Source organism: Coffea eugenioides, chromosome 11 (assembly GCF_003713205.1).
Source record: "Coffea eugenioides isolate CCC68of chromosome 11, Ceug_1.0, whole genome shotgun sequence".
NCBI classification, from domain to species: domain Eukaryota; kingdom Viridiplantae; phylum Streptophyta; class Magnoliopsida; order Gentianales; family Rubiaceae; genus Coffea; species Coffea eugenioides.
In genome coordinates this window covers 33,452,861-33,470,276 of record NC_040045.1, presented here as the reverse complement: position 1 = coordinate 33,470,276, position 17,416 = coordinate 33,452,861, and the positions used below count along the sequence as shown (strand labels likewise).

The following is a 17,416-nucleotide window of genomic DNA, read 5'->3' as shown; positions in this document are numbered from 1 at the left end:
CCTTATAGGTCATCGATCTTAACTACCATATGTAGTCTTTATTTTTGGACCATTCAAATATTTGTTACATTTTTGGTAAGTTTTTAAAATATTTATTATCCTAATATCTAAAAAGTCACTCACATAAATTAGTAACGTTCTCCATTCTCCAAGACAGGGAGAAGATTCAACCTGTATATATGCAAAGTGCTTTTGTTTGCTAATCTCTTTTCCTATCTGCCCATATTAGAACCAGGATTTTGGTTGCACCGGTAATTTCTTTTTTTTTTTGGTACAATTTTTGGTGCATTGAGAAGCAGCTATAGAGGTTTCTACATCATTATATTTATTCAAAGTCCTTATATTGCATCAATAATTTCGAGTGAATTTATTGTTGTTTGATAAGAAATTTCTTGTTGAGTCAATCTGGCCTACAAAAAATGACTCCTTGATTTAGTGCTAGACTGTCCCAATTGTAGTGCAAAATACGAGGGAATTTCAAATGAACTGGACAAAGATGTTGCCTTCCTTCCCCTTTACTTTGGAAGAGTGAATTAAGTATTTTTGCGGTTCCTGTTTTTGATAAGAAATTTCTTGTCTAGTAAATCTGGCCTGCAGAAGATGACTCCTTAATTTTGCACTAAACCGTCCAAATTGGAGTGCCAAGAAAAGAGGGAACAAATGAACGGGACAAAGATGTTTGCCTTTTCCTTTGGAAGTTAGTATTAGGTCATAATATTGTCTGTCAGACCATTAAGATGACATTCAACAATTTTCCTTGTATAATTGACCCGATTCCAATTGCGTAGCAAAGTGATGGAGTGGAAAGGACTGCACAAGCCAATTCACATTTAAAGTTGCAAATCAGCAAGTCAAGTTTAGATTTATGCCCTGTTTGATAATCCAATTCAATACTTAAATTTAATGAATTTAAATCTTAATATATTTAGACCGTTTGATAACCCAAAATTGAACATCTAAATTAATTAAGTTGCACTAAATTTTCTACACAAATCTTGTTCTCAAAATTAAGTAATAAGTCAGTTATTTATCATTGAATGTGATATGCACTCGAATGTATTAGATCCAATACTTAACAATTCAATAAATTAATTGATTTAGATTTCAAATTTCAAACTTCACTTTTATCAAACGCACCCATAATCAAGTCAACCTCGGCTTAAATTTTTGGCTCGAACTTAAACCGAAAATCAATTGAGCACCTATGGTTCGACTCATGTTCTCTAATTGATCTCGAGTATATAAATGTAATCTTTTCTGAAAATGAATTTATTAGCAGGTGGCCATAATGATTAACGAAAGTACAAGACTGTATACATTTTTATTGAGTTCAATGAACTTTCAAGTGAAATAGCTTTGGCCCAATTCGAGCCTTTTATCAAGTTGCTCAAAGCTTGAGCTGAGCTAAGCCACTGCCAATATCAGGCTTAGTTTGGAAGAAAAACTTTTATCAAAAAATGGAAAGTGTCCAACTTGTCGAAACAAAATTTCTTAATACATCAATCAACCAGTCTAACTTAAAAGCTCAAACTCAAGGACTTAATGCGTTAGTTTCAAGACTAGAAATAATGATTTTCTTCAGGGCAATTTATGGGAAGCATATTAGTGAGTCAAATTTAAAAAAATTATTTCAAGATTGCTTCATTTTCGTCAGGCTATATTATGGGTTGAATTTCATTATAATTCTAGAAAAAAAAAGGTATGGTCAAGAGGCAGCAAAGAAAGATTGAGTGTTTAACCGATGTTCTGGCCAGGCGACTTCGGTGCTGAATGAGGTGGTCATAGCAGTATTTGATTGATTATATTCATCTATCAACTTAACCAATGTGATTTTACTTCTTTCTGGTTTTCATTAAGAGTTTTGCTTGCATAATTTCTAGTGGACATGTTCCTAGAATTTTCTGCCATTTCTTTTGGGCACCAACTGAGTTGTGATGCCATTTTGAGCCCCTAAATTAGCCTGGGTACACAAAACCAAAACGCGGCCTGAGATGGGTTTTGGGACTTAAAAGAATATGAGGGTATAAATTGTATCCTTTTCAAGGTGTGAGATTGAAAAAGGATGAGATGTGAGAAAGCACTTTAACAATTTTCTTCATTTGAAAAATTAATAGAAGTAAAATGGTGCGGTGATTTTTAAATATCCATTTCTTTCTCATGGACTACCAAACTTAGAAGAGATACGGCAGACAGAGGATAGCCCATCACTTATGATAAAACACATAATCATGTGTTTTTATAGTAGTCATAGTCATGGACTTATATTCTTATACTATATAAGAATGAGTTATGATGAAAGGGAGGCTCTTTGAAAATATGGAATGTTGTAAAGTTTTTTTTTTTCAAACTTTTGGTACAATTGAGGGCAGCATGTGTTTAGGTAAATTTATCAAAATGCCCTCACTTTGGTACATTTAAAACTTTGATTTATGGAGACATTTGGATATTTCTGAAATATGAAATTATTTTGCAAACATTTTTGCATGGAGTACAACTCATATAAGCTTATGTGTTGGTATAATTACTGAATGGTGTTTTAGATATATTTAATTGAAGTGTGGTTTTTGTTGTATAATTAACATATAGACATATTAACACATTGTGCGATTAACACGTTGCTATAATTAGCCGTTGAAAGATATTCCTTTGTCTGAAACAATTTGTGTTTGCTCTTGAGTGATTTTCAACTGACGTTTGTAGGAGTCTTTTGGAAATGATAAAATTGTAAAAGTATTAGTAAAACAAAATGTACAAGTGTGTGCTGCAATTAGAATGTACTATTATTAGCTTTATCATATTTGATGACTATATTTCTTTCGAGAATGTACTATTATTTGTCTAATGAAAATCCTCTCTAACCATAGGCATCAAACACCCGCCCGATACGCGGGCACCCCCAAGTGTATAGAATTATAGTAAAGTTTAATGGTTGAATAAGTCTTACCTGACTAACTAATCTCTCTCGCAATTGCCCATAATTGCACCAACGCTTGTGATGTCAACCCACTATATTATAGGGATAATTTTTCTATGCATTGTTTATGTATAATATTTTTTTATACTAATAAATTTAGATCATGTCACATAACATGAATTTAAAATTAAAATTCAAATCATGCACATGTGATATTCATCTAAAATTGCTAATGTAAAAATATCACTACATTGTCTGTATATAAAAAGTTAATCCATATTAAAGTATATATATATATTATATATATATATATATATATATATGCAAAATCAATCAGGGTGATTGAACGTTGCTGGAGTCTGGTTGGGACGTTGACTTGGGTCCAACCACCAATGACTGAAGGATATTTTATTTCTCATTTCAAAATCAGAATTTTGTGCTCATCCACGCCATTCTTCTTTCCCGTTTTGTCTTTTCTGTTACACGGAGTATCTACTACATAGTAAGAACTAGGGGTGGACGCAGATTCGATTTGAGTTAACCCATTTTATCAAGTTAGAAATAGTTTGAACTGCTCTAATTTTCATATTGATACGATTTTTTTTTTTTGTAAAAAAAATAATTAGTGAAATATTTCCAAATTTTACAAGTTAATTAAACTAATAAATCAAGAAATAAAAAATTATTTCCTTGCTGTGCCACATTTTTATTAATCATCTAGTGACTAAGGTTGAAATCCCAAAATATAAAGATTTGAGTTTTAATCCCCCTTTCCTCTCCCTAGGCTGCTAGAAAAAGGAAAACAAAAAGTTGAGCGACTGTACAATTTGGCTATTTGTATTGCAAAATCGCAACTTGATCATTCATTTGCTTTTGACCAATTAAAAATTATCCAAAGCCGCTCTAATCTTCATGCATTAATTAGGCAAAAAAATTATGGCTATTCAGAAAAGAAATAGTAATTGTGCAAATAAAGAAAATTAAACCGCAAATATGAGAAAAAAAAAACTCTAGTGCAAAGCATATTGGACGTCAGAATTTCACCTCATATAGTTCCTCTTTCAATACTTGCAAATACATTGGATCTTTTTCCAAATTCGAGAATCTCAATAGAGTAACTAGGACCAATTCATCTCCTTCTCATGTTCCAATTAAACACTTTCCATGTTTGATTTTTCTCCGAGGAACGAGACCTGCAATACTCGTAGAATCTCGATAGGATCCAATAATCAATATAAAAAGACCATGCTCTTCTATAATAAGGGCTAACACAAAGAATTACCACAAATGAAATCACGATCACCATATATGAAGCAAAAAAGCTCCAAGCGAATGCTGCCACATCAATTGCACCATCAACTTCTATGTCTTGATCATCACCAACATTTTCAGGGTGTGGAGCAAAGGGGTAACAACTTCTCTTGAGGAATGGTCCACAGAGACCTGGATTTCCTCTATAATTGCTTTCGTCAAAGTTTGCAAACTGCCATGTATCAGGCACCCTTCCAGACAAGTTATTGAATGACACATTGAAGATGGACAAGGTAGTCAATTATGCCAGCTCTGAAGGTATTTCACCACTCAAATCGTTGTAAGAAAGATCCAAGCTCTCTATTTGGTTCAACATGGAAAGTCTTGAGGGAATAGATCCTTGCAAGTAGTTGTGGGATAAATTTAATGCCCGGATATGTCTGAGATCACCATATTCAGGAGGAATCGCTCCAATCAATTGGTTACACGACAAATCAAGTCCAGACATGAAATTTAATATATTCCCTGCATAGCGTTCTGCTCTACTTTTTGTTGTGAAATCCACTTCTTCTTCCATGGGTGAATCTAACAAAATGTCAAACGTGTACTCCTCAATACCCAAGGAATTAGATTTATTGTATCCCATTGAGTCTCCCTTTGTAATAAGCTTCCCATTGGTAAGAAAGGCATCTGTGTCAAAAGAGATGTTACTAAAGCATGAAGGTAGTGGCCCAGAAAATTTATTCTGAGAAAGATCCATAATTGTCAGTTTCTGCAGCTGACATAAGTGCAATGGAATATGACCTAGCAGTTCATTCCCTCCCCCCTCCCTCCCCGCAGAAGAACGCTGAGCTTTTTAAGTTTATCAGTAAAGCGAGGTATACCACCAGATAGCTTGTTATTCCTCAAATCAAGTGTCCTCAAATTGAAGCTTCCAGACAGCATCGTTAAGATGGAACCTGAGATCATGTTGTGATGCAGGTCTAGGAACTTGAATGATGTAAGTTGGGAGCAAGCTGGTAAAGGTCCGATCAACTGATTTTTGGAGAGGTCTAAAAATTCAAGTTGTGAAAGTTTGCATATAGCATCTGGTAAGCTCCCTTCTAGTAAGTTGGCTGACATATCAAGAGATATCAATGATGAACAATTTCCAATCAAACTAGGAATTCTGCCCTTTGAACTATTATATGAAAAGTCTAGATAACATACACTTACACTAGGAGATAATGCATAAGATATACGCCCAATGAAATAGTTACTATCCAAATAAAGGATGTATAGGTTTGAAATGTTCATGAACGTAGAAGGGAAATTTCCATCCAGATTGTTATACGACAATACCAGGTTCATAAGCGAGGAGCATCTAGTTGCAATTTCTTCTAGCACTTCCCCTGATAGCCTGTTATAAGACAAATCTATTGAACATATTTCTGTCAAGTTTCCTAGTGATTGGGGGATATTGCCTTCAAAGTAATTTCTTGACAAATTCAAGATCCTCAGAGATGGAAAAGTTGAACCCATATGGTGAGGAACCTGACCACTAACCTCATTGTTTGAGATGTCTAACATGATTATATTTACTTTTGGAGAGCTATCCACTAGAAACGAACCCATAAAAGAGTTATCCTGCAGATTAAGAGATTGGAATTGTGTGTTATTTTCCAGCAACCAAGTGGGAATCTCCCCAACTAACTTATTGCAAGAAAGATCAAGAACATATATCTCTTTCTGATGGAGTAGAAAACTTGGGATTCTTTGAGTCCGATTGTTCAAGCTACAACCAGATAAATAGAGAACCTTTAGCTGAAATGGTGGGGGAAGAGCAAGATCTTCAGTGTCGACTTGTAAATCATTGTTTAAAGTTACAACTTTGAACACCTGAAGCCTCGAATGGTTGGCCAAAGAACTGAAAGAAGAAGAACCTCCAAAAAGGTTACCAGAGAGAGAGATATACTCAAGGTGTACGAGAGGAGCAATGAGAGCTGCAGGTATGTTCCCACTAAAATGATTATAAGAGAGATCGAGAAATCGTAGATATGTCAAGTTGCTGAAGCACATAGGAATAAACCCATTAAATTCATTCCAACTCAGATCAAGTTCATGGAGATTCTTCAAATTGCAAATTCCTGCCCAGAAACAAGTTCCTTGTGAGCTTTTCATACAATAACAATTGATGCTAAGTGTGACTTGTCAATATATAGCCAATTCAGATCATTAAATTTCTGCAACAAACGTTCAAAAGGTTATGTCTCAAACCGTGAAACCATATCTTCTACTCAAAAAACTGATTTGCTAGTTGTCAATTTTCATTCCATTCTACCTCAACATTTTAAAAGTAAATTGCAACATTATGTAAACAAGCGAGCCTTTCGTAGCCTAACTTCTTACCTTGAAGAATGGAGGAATCATTAGTACCAATAGCTCTCAAAGATAACGCTTTCAGAGAAGTTAAAACCTCAATCGCTGAGAGTTGGCTAAACAATGTATCTCCAAGATTGAGCACCTTCAAGTTTTCCAGCTTCAATTCTTCAGTCAAAACTTTATGTTAATACTACAGTTTTGAGAATATCAAAATTACATAACTATCTTTGAATCCCTATTTCTTTTAGAAACTCAGGTAGTCATCTAAACTATTGTATTTTTAAAAATAGGGTAAAATGGACCATAGATCAACAAATTTTTTTTAACTGTACTATTTTTCCATGTCAATTGACAAGCTAAAGCGCCAAAAGTGATCAAATTGGGACATTCTATCTATTTGCTCGGTGAAAATAGACAAAATTTATGGCATGTTAGCCACACACACTAAGTTGGGGCATCTTTATCGATCTGTGGAGGAAAAAAATGCATGATGGGCTAAATGAGAGGAATTTGATGAAGGATTTGAGATCCACTCAAATCGCTTTAGTTGTTTAGATTTTTAAGAGGTATTGGGTTTGTAATTTACCAATTGTCTGAATACACTTAAATATAAAAATAATTGGTGATTTATATATCCAAATAACTCCTAAGTAATTTGAACAAGAAGGGAGATTTGAGAGGATTTCAAACCCTATATCATTCAAAAGCAAACTAGAAGAATTTTTTAACATTGATGCACTTTTTTTGAAAGAAAATTAGTCCTTGCATTTTTAATTCTTAAAAAAAAAAGTGTTTTGGCATGAAGGATTTATATTCTTAAAGAACAAAAAGAAAGAAAAGCTACAAAAAAAAAGTCAGGCAAAAATATTTAAGGAAATATTATGTTGATGAATAAGTAGAGAAGAATAACAAGAAAATATTTCTTTTTTTGAAATGGAAATGCTGAATTTCTTTTGTCAGAAATTCCACTTTAGATTCTTCTTTACTTTTTGGCCAATCAAATTTTTAAAATTTTGCCATAATTTTTTTTTGTAGTTTTTCTTTCTCTATTTTTTTTTTATAAATCAACTTATTTTCTAACTAAAGTACTTCTATTATTTTCTCAAAAGATTGAGGATTGCAAGGACCATTGGTGTCATAACTTTTTGCCAATATAATTTTTGTATTTTTTCTTTAGTTTACAAAAAGTTTTCTATAAAGTACGTCAGTTGTCACTAAACTTTTCTAAATGCTTACTTAGTTCATTATACTATTTTCATATATGAAGTGATGAGTATGTTCCTGTAAATGTAACATGCGATTGACATGCGATGAATTTTTCTCTTTTAATTGTGCAAAATAGATGGAATGACTTAATTGATTAAGAGTTTAGTTGATCAATTGGCAAAAAAACTAGTGCAGTATACTAAATGATATTCCAAAAAAGTTAAGTGACTAGTGATTCACTTTCTCCTGAAAAATTGCACTTTGAATTCATTACCAGACCATGAACTTCATAAGCCAAATAGCCCTTATAATATTAAGTATTAATATTGAAAATGAGAGCAGAAGAAGTAAAAAAAAAGTATGGTTTAAATATAAAAAAATACTTTGTGATTAGCCAAATGTTCAACTTAACTCCCTATGATTTGGAAATCTACACTATAGTTCCTCATGGTTTTGACTAAATTAAAATTTAGATAGAAACTGTCTAAACTAATGGTTGCACATGAAATGTCAAAATTGCCTTTTTATAAATAATAGGATTAAATACCGAAAAATACCTTGTGGTTAAGATGGTTTGTCGAATATTCAACTTAACTCCCTATGATTCGAAAACCTATTTCTAATCCTTTATAGTTGTAACTAAATTGAATTTGTTGCATTAATCTTCTCTTAATTCAAAGGACTCATTGAGGTAGTTTTTCATGAAGGATTAGAATGTAGGTTTTCGAACCATATGGAGTTAAGAATATAGTTGTCAAAGGACTTATTGAAATTGTTTGCGACAAGGAGTTAGAAGGTAAGTTTCCAAAGTTGTTAACGACTAATTAAGATTGTTTTCCATGAGGAACTAGAATGTAGGTTTTCGAATCATAGAGAGTTAAGAATGTAGTTTAGATGGTTTCTGTCTAAGTTTCAATTTAGTTAAAATCACAAGAGGGTAAAATATAGGTTTCCGAATTATAGAGATTTAAGTTGAACATTCAACAAACTACAGGGACGTTTTAGTATTTAACCCAAAAGGTATTGAATTTTTCTGGTAGTCAATGAATGGATTTCTGAGTTAAAAATGAAAAGAAAAATTTACATACCTAATCCTTTTAAATTCACACATAGATCTTCCACTGTTTATTCATGTTTCACTTTTCGACTAAAAGTTAATTAAACCTATCCTCATAAACTCGATATAGAAAAAGTTAGATAGTTCCATCCTATCCTCATAAACTCGATATAGAAAGAGAAAATGACAGCTAATACTCTGATCATGTATAACTTTATCTCAAATTGGACAAACGCACCTTTAAAGGACAATGAACCAGAAAATTGAGTAAAGCTTAAGTCAAGAAGCTCCAATTTTTCCAGACGATTGAATTCTGCAGCAACCAAGAGCTCTTAGAATGGGCAAATTGCGCGCCATCAACTTTCATGCATGCCGATAGATATATTGGACATTTTTATCTTTTCTGATATTATATATACTTTATAATTTTGGTACATGCAACAATATCTGTCACAAATTTAAGAAATAAATTAACTGATTAAAATGCAAACAACTTTGAATCTCCCACATTCGCGCGAAGGTAAAAGCGACAAAAATAAGGTGCTCTACAATTAATTGAAATAGAGTACAAATAAACAATGCTCAGTTATTCTAAGCTTAGATATTCATTTATTTCTATGCGCTAAACAAGACCCAAAACAAAAAGAAGCAGAAAAGAAAAAAAATAGAACAGATAGAATTTTTTTAAAAAAAAATGCATAAAATGGTTAAAGAAACCCTCATATAAGAATTCTGGAGAGTAAATGAACATACCTTCTAAAGGAAACGATGCCTCTAAGTAAGACAAATCAGAAAGAGACAGCATTTTAAGTTCAGTAATTGCAGTTATACATGGAATTATACTATTGTTGAAGTTGTTATCATCGAGGCACAAAGATTCGAGATTTTGCAACTTAGCCCAACTCCCGCAACCTGCAAAGCACGAGTTAAATTCTAAGAAACCCCGTGGCTAACCAAATGTACACATTTCCTCATAATTTGAAAACCTACATTTCAACACGCATGGCTTTATATTAAAGTGAAATTGTTGGTTTTTTTTTTTAAATTAAATTTTATAGTCAAATGAGTGTGTAATCAATGTTTTTAATAATAATAATAAAAAAAACAATGATGATGTAATCAAATTCACCTTTAAACTATGCCACAAAGAAAATATACATAAAATTTGGGGTCAAATATAAATCCAAAATGACTTCATTGCAAAAGTTAAATTTCATATGGAAGCTTCTTCTTCTTCCCTACTAATTTCTGGCAAAAGAAACACTTATTGGAACTTTTCAGCGGTCCACCACGGTTCTTGCCTGCAGCATATATCAAGCAAAGGGCCCTTAACAATAAGAAGCTTTCGATATTCGGCCCCAAATAAAAGGATGTAAGTGGTAAAATTGGTCACACTTTTATATTTTCTATGTCGACAAAGATTTAGTATAAATGTTTGCTTTTTTTTTTTTTTTTTTTTTAAAGCTAACAACTATGCATAAAACTTGATGAGAGGTTGAAGCAAGAAAAAACTGAAGCAGTCAATTCTCAGCATCCGATGAAGCAAAAGCATAAATCTTTACTGGGGTTCAATGCCCATTTCAACATCTGTGCAGGCAAAAAAAATGTAATTGTCTAATAGGCAATCTCATTGTCTATATGGGTGAGAAACAAAGGATGTCATAGTTATAGTACCTATACGTTTATAACATAAGCCAAAACTAATTACACCATATGACTTTTCTTCAAGTGGGGAGTTTTAAATTTCACCCCAACTAAGTTGGCCCATCCAAAACGTCCACTAATGAATGAGGTTAGGTATGTGTTTAGTTATAAATTGGTAATTGGGTGACCAGCATCCATTGAAGACCTTGACTTAGTTGATAACACCAAATTTGACCCAGTAATTATACAATCTAAATAATCCATCAAATTGTACCCATCACCCAAACATTAATTTTGACTGCTATAGATTAACGACAGTGGTTCAACTCTGGTGTCCTGCATTGACTGAAGATATCCATCCTATATGCTTCACTAATCTTGATTATGACCTGTCAAAACGGTCGTTATCTTAATATCTTAATTGTTTCAACTTTGATTCTTGTTACTAACATCTCCAAACCCCACGAACCCTTAGCTGTTAAAAATAAACTTACAAAAAAGCAAAACGTAAAAACTGGGCTTTGATACGAAGACAGCTATCTGTAAGGACATTTTTCCTCCATATTGTTGGTGAGTAAATTAATATACACTTTTTCCATGATTAACAAAGCCGAACTTTTCTTTTCTTTAAAAAAAAAAAAAAAAAAAGCAGTGCCGAACTAGAAGTTCTGATACCAATGTAATGGCAAGTTTCCCTCGAATGATTTTAGAATATTTTGATTTAAGGGAGAATTGTAATTTTAGTCCCCAATGTATTACCCATGCACGGAACTGGTCCTCAATCTATTTCAAAAAGTAAATTTGGTCCCTAATCTATCCAATTTTGCGTAAAATTGGACAATTGATGGATTCCTTCCAATTGAGTGACGGAATGTGGCGCGTGCACTCACTGTACTAGAACGTGAAAGTGGTTCCAATTTTGCTGTCCCCTGCAAGTGGTTCCAATTTTGTTGTCCATTCGCCAAATGCAGCACAAAGAATGGCTCCTGCAACAGCCATGCTGACAATTGTCTCCTGAAAATTTTTTAACAAGAACAGTTTACCTGGAGTAGTAGTAATTGAACAAGGAGAAATTCTTGAGAGAGGATGATGGAAAGTGGATGAAAGCCATGTCTTCCCGTCATCAGCTTTGAAGTTGTCTCTAATGTAAAGGAGGGCACCGGAAATAACTCCTGCAGCAAATTAGGGATGCAACTTGCAAGAGGCGAATAAAAAGGGATGCAATCTTCTGTGATGAAGCACGAGGGGGGTGGGTGGGGTGGTTTTCTGGATTGCCTGTGTCATAACCAAAGAGGAGACCTCCAATTCCAGCGGATAAGGCCAATCTCATGATGTAGGGTGTCTTCCATGTTGTGCGCCAGTACTCCGTGAACTCAGTTCTGCCGGCTTTTGAGACTCCCCCTTCAACCATCTTGATTAAATTTTCTTTTTGTTCTTCAATGTTGCTTGTTGCAGAAGAAGAACTGAGGGGCTTTTGGAAACTTGCACTAAAGAAAGAAAGAAAGGTCGAAAAAAAAAGAAAGAAAAAAGAGAGAATGGTATGTGAGTTCTGAGATGTGACTGACCAAAGTTGGCTTGAATTACTCTTCTTCTCTTTCTCCTTCGGCCGCTTCTCCTTTTTGTGTTTAACTTGGAAGAGAGCAAGGTGACCGCCTTCTCACCTCTCTCCAGTCCGGAACTGGAAGCCAACGTTACAGAATTCTTGAGAGCAAGGTGACCGCCTTCTCACCACAATTTTTTTCTTAAGCTTGTTGAGGGGAGGCTCCTCCTTCTCCTCCAACTACTGCTGCTGGTCAGTGGTAGCAGTAATTATGGATATGGTCGTCGTCGTCTTGTACTACTACGAGCTCTACTTCTCTCTGCCACTGCTTCTGCTACTTCATCTTCAACGCCGCCGGCTCTGCAGCCTCTCCTCCTCCTCAGGCCCAGAGATAAGAAGAAGACGATTATACTAACACCACCATTCTCCACTTCACCTCCTACTAATCCCAATTACTACGCCTCCTCCTCCTGGGCTACTCCTAAAAAAACTAACACCACCATTTCTGCCACCTTCCCCGTTCATCACAAAATTTACTCCGACTACTCCCATTCCAACATCGTTGCCGGGGGTGGAACGCTGTTTCTGCACGGCCCCCTCCTCCTCCTCCTCCTTCTCCTCCGTCGACGTGGAGGATGACGATGATGATGAGATGATGGTTCTGTGGATGAAAAGGAGAGTCTCCCAGATGCCGCATCACCCAATCAGATTCAGAAGAAAAAGATCTGGGAACAGGTTCAGCCTCATCTGGGGACGGATGACTCCTGTATTGCTGCACTTGGTATGCATACCATGCGAACAACTGATGGTGTTGTGGTCTGCAGATCTCTAAAGAATGCTAGAATATCATAACAGGAAGTTGGAAGCTCGTCAAGGTCACAGATCTCATAACTTGCACTTCTAGTGTGTCCCACTATCTACTGCTGTCTTAGGACCTAAATTTCTGTGGAGTATGTCCGCTGGTTTTTAGTGAGACATTGCAGGAAGAAAAGGCAATAAACTGATAAGAGCTGTGCTCTCTCTTGGGAATATAGATCCTCTCTCTAACGTAGAGGCTTTCTCACTCTAAAGTAGCTGTGCTCTCTCTTGGGATAAGAGCTCACTCACCTTTTTGGTGGGAAGTTGGTTTTTTTTCAAACTCTGTCAAAACTTGCTTTCTCCCGCACTCCCGAAGCTTGATTTTCAGCCAGTAATTGAACGAGAGATTGTTTGATTCAAAGCTAAGGGTGGCTACATCTCTTTGAAGCTAGTCAGTGCATGAAGGAAGGGAGCTCAAGCGTCGCAATCTTCAACTATGATAAGCTATCGTCTGGACAAGGAGAGTCAGTGCTCTGTTTTCCCTGTCTTCTTAAGCGTATAAGTGAGCAATGATATTTTACCTGTTGTGATCCGTTATTTCAGCAGGCTCTTTTTTCTGTCTCGATCCTCTTTCTTAGCTTTTCCGTTTGTTTTTTCTGTGCTCTTTTCCTTCTCTACGGCTTGGTCCTGGTCTTTATCTCCTGTGGGTAGAGTGTTTTTTTCCATCTTAGATTTGCTGAGCCTTCCATGGAGGGAGAGCTGTCTGATATATTACAGAAGTTTTCCCTTGAAGGGAATGAGCTGGTAGGACTCATGCTAGAGGGGGAAGACTTTCAAACTGGCGTGAGAGCTTGTGAAAACAGTATCATTGGGAGAGTTTTAGGAGAAAAAGTCATTAATTTCACTGGTATTAAAAACTTTGTGGCTGTGGCCTGGGGGTATCCCAGGAATTTGTCTGTGGTGGAACTGGGACCAAATGTGTTTCAGTTTAACTTACAAAACTCAGAAGATAAAGATAGAATAGTGGAGGGAGGGCCTTGGGTTATAGATAACCAGATGCTTGTTCTTAAAAGATGGGTGGAAGGCATTGAAGATGACTATAAAGCTTTCGTGACGGCACCTCTTTGGGTGCAGCTCTGGAATCTGCCAGTTCATTGGTTGTCTAAGGAGATTGGAAGAAAGATAGGGGCAGTGTTTAAGGAAGTTAGAGATGTCGTAATCCCTCAGGTGGGAGGCAAAGAGGGTAGGCATCTGAAGGCCTTAGTCATGGCTGATCTATCTAAACCTCTTCTTAGAGGTACTGTGGTCAGAATAGCAGGAACTGGTAAATGGATAGCTTTCAAATACGAAAGGTGTCCTGATTTCTATTATAATTGCGGAATTGTGGGACATAGTGAGAGGTCTTGCAAAGATAGGAGATTGCTAGGAGGGAATACTGATGAGAATCAGTATGGTCCCTGGATGAGAGCCGGAAATGTCAGGGTCTCCCCTCAGAAAAAAAATGATAGAGTATGGTCCCTGGATGAGAGCCGGAAATGTCAGGGTCTCCCCTCAGAAAAAAACTGCTAGAGTCTCTGAACATAGTGATAGACATTACTGGTCCTTTAGGAATGGGGAGTTGGTCGAACAGGAGAAAATTAAAAGGCATAGCAATCAGAGTCTGCTGGAGGTCCTCAAGGCCACTGGCAGTGGTGGGGGTAGTAACCAGGAAGGTGAAAGTGTAGGGGAGGATCATAGTATGGAGGGGGTTGTGGGGCCTTCTACTCAATAGGAGTCTCTTAAGGTAGTCTCTCATAATAGAGTAGAGGGTCAGGTGATAGGCGACAAGGAGGACTTAGAGCTACCTCAGTTTAATCAAGAAGGGGAAGACCTCCAGCTTTCTCATATAGAGGAAGAGATGGAGGAGGATATAGTTGAAGTAGTGCACAACCAAATCCAGGAGTCAAGAGTCTTAGAGAAAGAATCAGAGCTCGTAGTGTTTCACCAGGAAACCCAAGGCGAAAATAAGATGGTGGGGTTACTGGACAGACAGACCAGGAGAACTTTTAGAAAGTTAAAGACTCCAGCTAGAACCAGAAGACCTTTACAGGTGATACAGGTTAATGCTAATCCTCAGGTGAACGTGGGGAAGAGGAAGATCCTGCTTAGAGATGAAGTGATGGAGGATGCATATCAGGATATGTGTCAGTGGAAAAAAACCAAACAGTTGGAGGAGCTGTATTTTGAGGGGGATAAGGAAAATGAGGAGAGGTCCTTCCTTAATGGGACCTCCAGGTGTAAATGAGGGTAGTGGTGTGGAACTGCCAAGGGGTGGGGAGTCCCTTGACAGTTCCCCAGCTGAGGGAGGTTAATCACCTCTCCTCTCCAAATATCTTTTTCCTAAGTGAAACTAAGAACATGAAGACGGTCATAGATAGAATAGCTAGAAGGTTAAGGCTAGACAACAATGTGTCCGTGGAAGCTATGAATAGAACAGGGGGGATGGCCTTACTTTGGACTAAGGATACACAAATTGTAGAGGTGGTCACTACTGCTTTTACTATAGAAGCTAAGATTGAAGGTAATGAATCTCAGGCGGCATGGTGGTTCATTGGAGTGTATGCTAGTTGTGATAGATGGATCAGGAAGGAACAATGGAGAGTGCTTACGGATAGAAGTAGGTTGTGGGGATCTAAATACCTGATTTCTGGGGATTTTAATGACATTCTGTCCAATGAAGAAAAGTGGGAGGGTGTGTTTAGGGAGGAGAGAAGTTTTAAGGACTTTAGACATTTCATTGAGCTAAACAGACTAGTTGATATTGGTTTTGAAGGCCACCCTTGGACATGGAGCAATCACTGGGACAATGAAGGGGAGATTCGTCAAAGGCTTGATAGAGTTTTGGGTAGTATGGATTGGTTTCAAGATATTGAGAGTGCTAAGTGTCACCACATTGAGACTCTAGCGTCTGACCACTCGTTGCTTTTGTTAGACACCAATCCAGGGATAGAAAGGAAAAAAAAGAGGTTTTACTTTGACAAGAGATGGCTCCAAAAAGAGGGGATCCAGCAAGTAGTGGAGCAAGCCTGGAGTAGGGAGGAACAGGGTTCAAATTTGTTCAAAGTGACTAGAAAGATTAGGAATTGCAGAATTGAACTCTTGAAGTGGAGAAATAATGCCCAGACTAACTCTAGGAGTAAGATTGACAGCCTTAAGCAGGATCTTGAGAAGACTAGGAATGCTGGTTTAGCTAACAAAAAAGAGAAATGTCAGGATCTCAAAAGACAGCTGGCTAATGCTTACAAGGAGGAAGAAGCTTTCTGGAGCCAGAAGTCCAGAATCAGCTGGCTGAGAGAAGGGGGTAAAAATACTAAATATTTTCACTCTTTTGTCAAGGGGAGACGTGTGAGTAATAGATTGAACAGGTTACAAAGAGAGGATGGTTCTTGGACTGCGAATGAAGAGGAGGTAGTGACTGAACTTTCTGAGTACTTTAAGGACCTGTTTACGAGTGGTGGGAAGGATGATATGACAGAAATCTTAGAGGGAATTCCACACTATATTACTCAGGAGATGAATGATAAGTTAACCAAGGAAGTTATGGAGGAAGAAATTCATGATGCTTTGTTCTCTATGAATCCAGAAAAAGCCCCTGGACAAGATGGAATGACTCCTTTGTTTTTTCAGAAATTCTGGAATACTATTAAAAGTGACATCATTTTAGCTATTAAAGCTTTTTTCCACTCAGGCCACATGCTCAAATCAGTCAACCACACTGTTATATCCCTTATTCCCAAAATTCTGCACCCAACCAATCTGAAAAATTTCAGGCCTATCAGTCTATGTAGTGTGCTATATAAAATCATATCAAAAATTTTGGCAAATAGACTGAAATCTGTCCTGGATCTGTGTATTAGCAAAACTCAATCTGCTTTCATCCCAGAAAGACAGATTCTAGATAATGTGATCATTGCTCATGAGTACATGCATTTTCTTAAAAATAAAAAGACAAGGGAAAGAGGGATACATGGCTATCAAATTGGACATGGCAAAGGCTTATGATAGGGTGGAGTGGCAATGCTTGTTGAAAATGATGGAAAAGATGGGTTTCTGCTCTAAATGGATTAACTGGATTCATAGCTGTTTGAAGACAGTGAGTTACTCTTTCAACTGTAATGGTGAGGTTAAAGGTTTTGCGACACCAGAAAAAGGGATAAGGCAGGGAGATCCTTTGTCTCCATATCTGTTTCTAATATGTTCAGAGGGCTTCTCCAATTTGCTAAAAAGGGCTGAGGAAAGCAAAAGGATCCAGGGACTCAAAATCAGCAGACTTGGTCCAGTGCTAACACATCTATTCTTTGCGGATGACTCTATCATATTTTGTAAGGCTAATAAGAATGAGGCTGTGGAAATTATGAAGGTGCTGAAAACATATGAAAATGCCTCGGGACAGTTAGTCAACCTGGACAAATCAGCAGTGTTTTTTACCAAAAATGTGGACGATGAGTAGAAGAAGGAGATATGCCTGGCATTAGGAGGAATGGCAGAGGCTAAGCAAGACAAATACCTGGGACTCCCTATGGTAGTATCAAGATCTAAAGAGCAGATCTTTGGTTTTGTGAGAGATAATATAAGGAAAAGATGTCAGAATTGGAAAAACAAACTA

The 17,416-nt window shown here is 36.6% G+C and overlaps 3 protein-coding genes across 3 annotated transcripts; 2 read left to right on the top strand and 1 right to left on the bottom strand.

The window, feature by feature from the left end:
- Positions 1-4,466: 4,466 nt before the first annotated feature.
- Positions 4,467-11,844, bottom strand: LOC113752332 (receptor-like protein 14). Its single transcript, XM_027296450.1, has 5 exons — positions 11,709-11,844; positions 11,477-11,605; positions 6,554-6,691; positions 5,012-6,291; positions 4,467-4,910 (listed from the first exon to the last, which is right to left on the bottom strand). The coding sequence occupies exons 1-5, from the start codon at positions 11,842-11,844 to the stop codon at positions 4,467-4,469; spliced, it is 2,127 nt and encodes a 708-aa protein (XP_027152251.1).
- A 1,674-nt stretch (positions 11,845-13,518) lies between these two features.
- LOC113752331 lies at positions 13,519-15,055 on the top strand. Its single transcript, XM_027296449.1, has 3 exons — positions 13,519-14,285; positions 14,380-14,491; positions 14,543-15,055. Exons 1-3 carry the CDS (start codon positions 13,519-13,521, stop codon positions 15,053-15,055), a joined length of 1,392 nt encoding a protein of 463 aa, XP_027152250.1.
- A 1,797-nt stretch (positions 15,056-16,852) lies between these two features.
- LOC113752330 (uncharacterized mitochondrial protein AtMg01250-like) lies at positions 16,853-17,260 on the top strand. The gene has a single exon (XM_027296447.1). It carries the CDS (start codon positions 16,853-16,855, stop codon positions 17,258-17,260), a length of 408 nt encoding a protein of 135 aa, XP_027152248.1.
- The last annotated feature ends 156 nt before the right edge of the window (positions 17,261-17,416 follow it).

Coding starts and splice junctions, on each gene's coding strand:
- LOC113752331 (XM_027296449.1), top strand. CDS start 13,519: ATGGAGGGAGAGCTGTCTGATATATTACAGAAGTTTTCCCTTGAAGGG. Junction 14,286..14,379: donor AAAAAAAATGATAGAGTATG/GTCCCTGGATGA, acceptor CTGGTCCTTTAG/GAATGGGGAGTTGGTCGAAC. Junction 14,492..14,542: donor GTAACCAGGAAGGTGAAAGT/GTAGGGGAGGAT, acceptor TCTACTCAATAG/GAGTCTCTTAAGGTAGTCTC.
- LOC113752332 (XM_027296450.1), bottom strand. CDS start 11,844: ATGGTTGAAGGGGGAGTCTCAAAAGCCGGCAGAACTGAGTTCACGGAG. Junction 11,606..11,708: donor CCTCTTTGGTTATGACACAG/GCAATCCAGAAA, acceptor AATTTGCTGCAG/GAGTTATTTCCGGTGCCCTC. Junction 4,911..5,011: donor ATAAACTTAAAAAGCTCAGC/GTTCTTCTGCGG, acceptor GATCTTTCTCAG/AATAAATTTTCTGGGCCACT.
- LOC113752330 (XM_027296447.1), top strand. CDS start 16,853: ATGGGTTTCTGCTCTAAATGGATTAACTGGATTCATAGCTGTTTGAAG.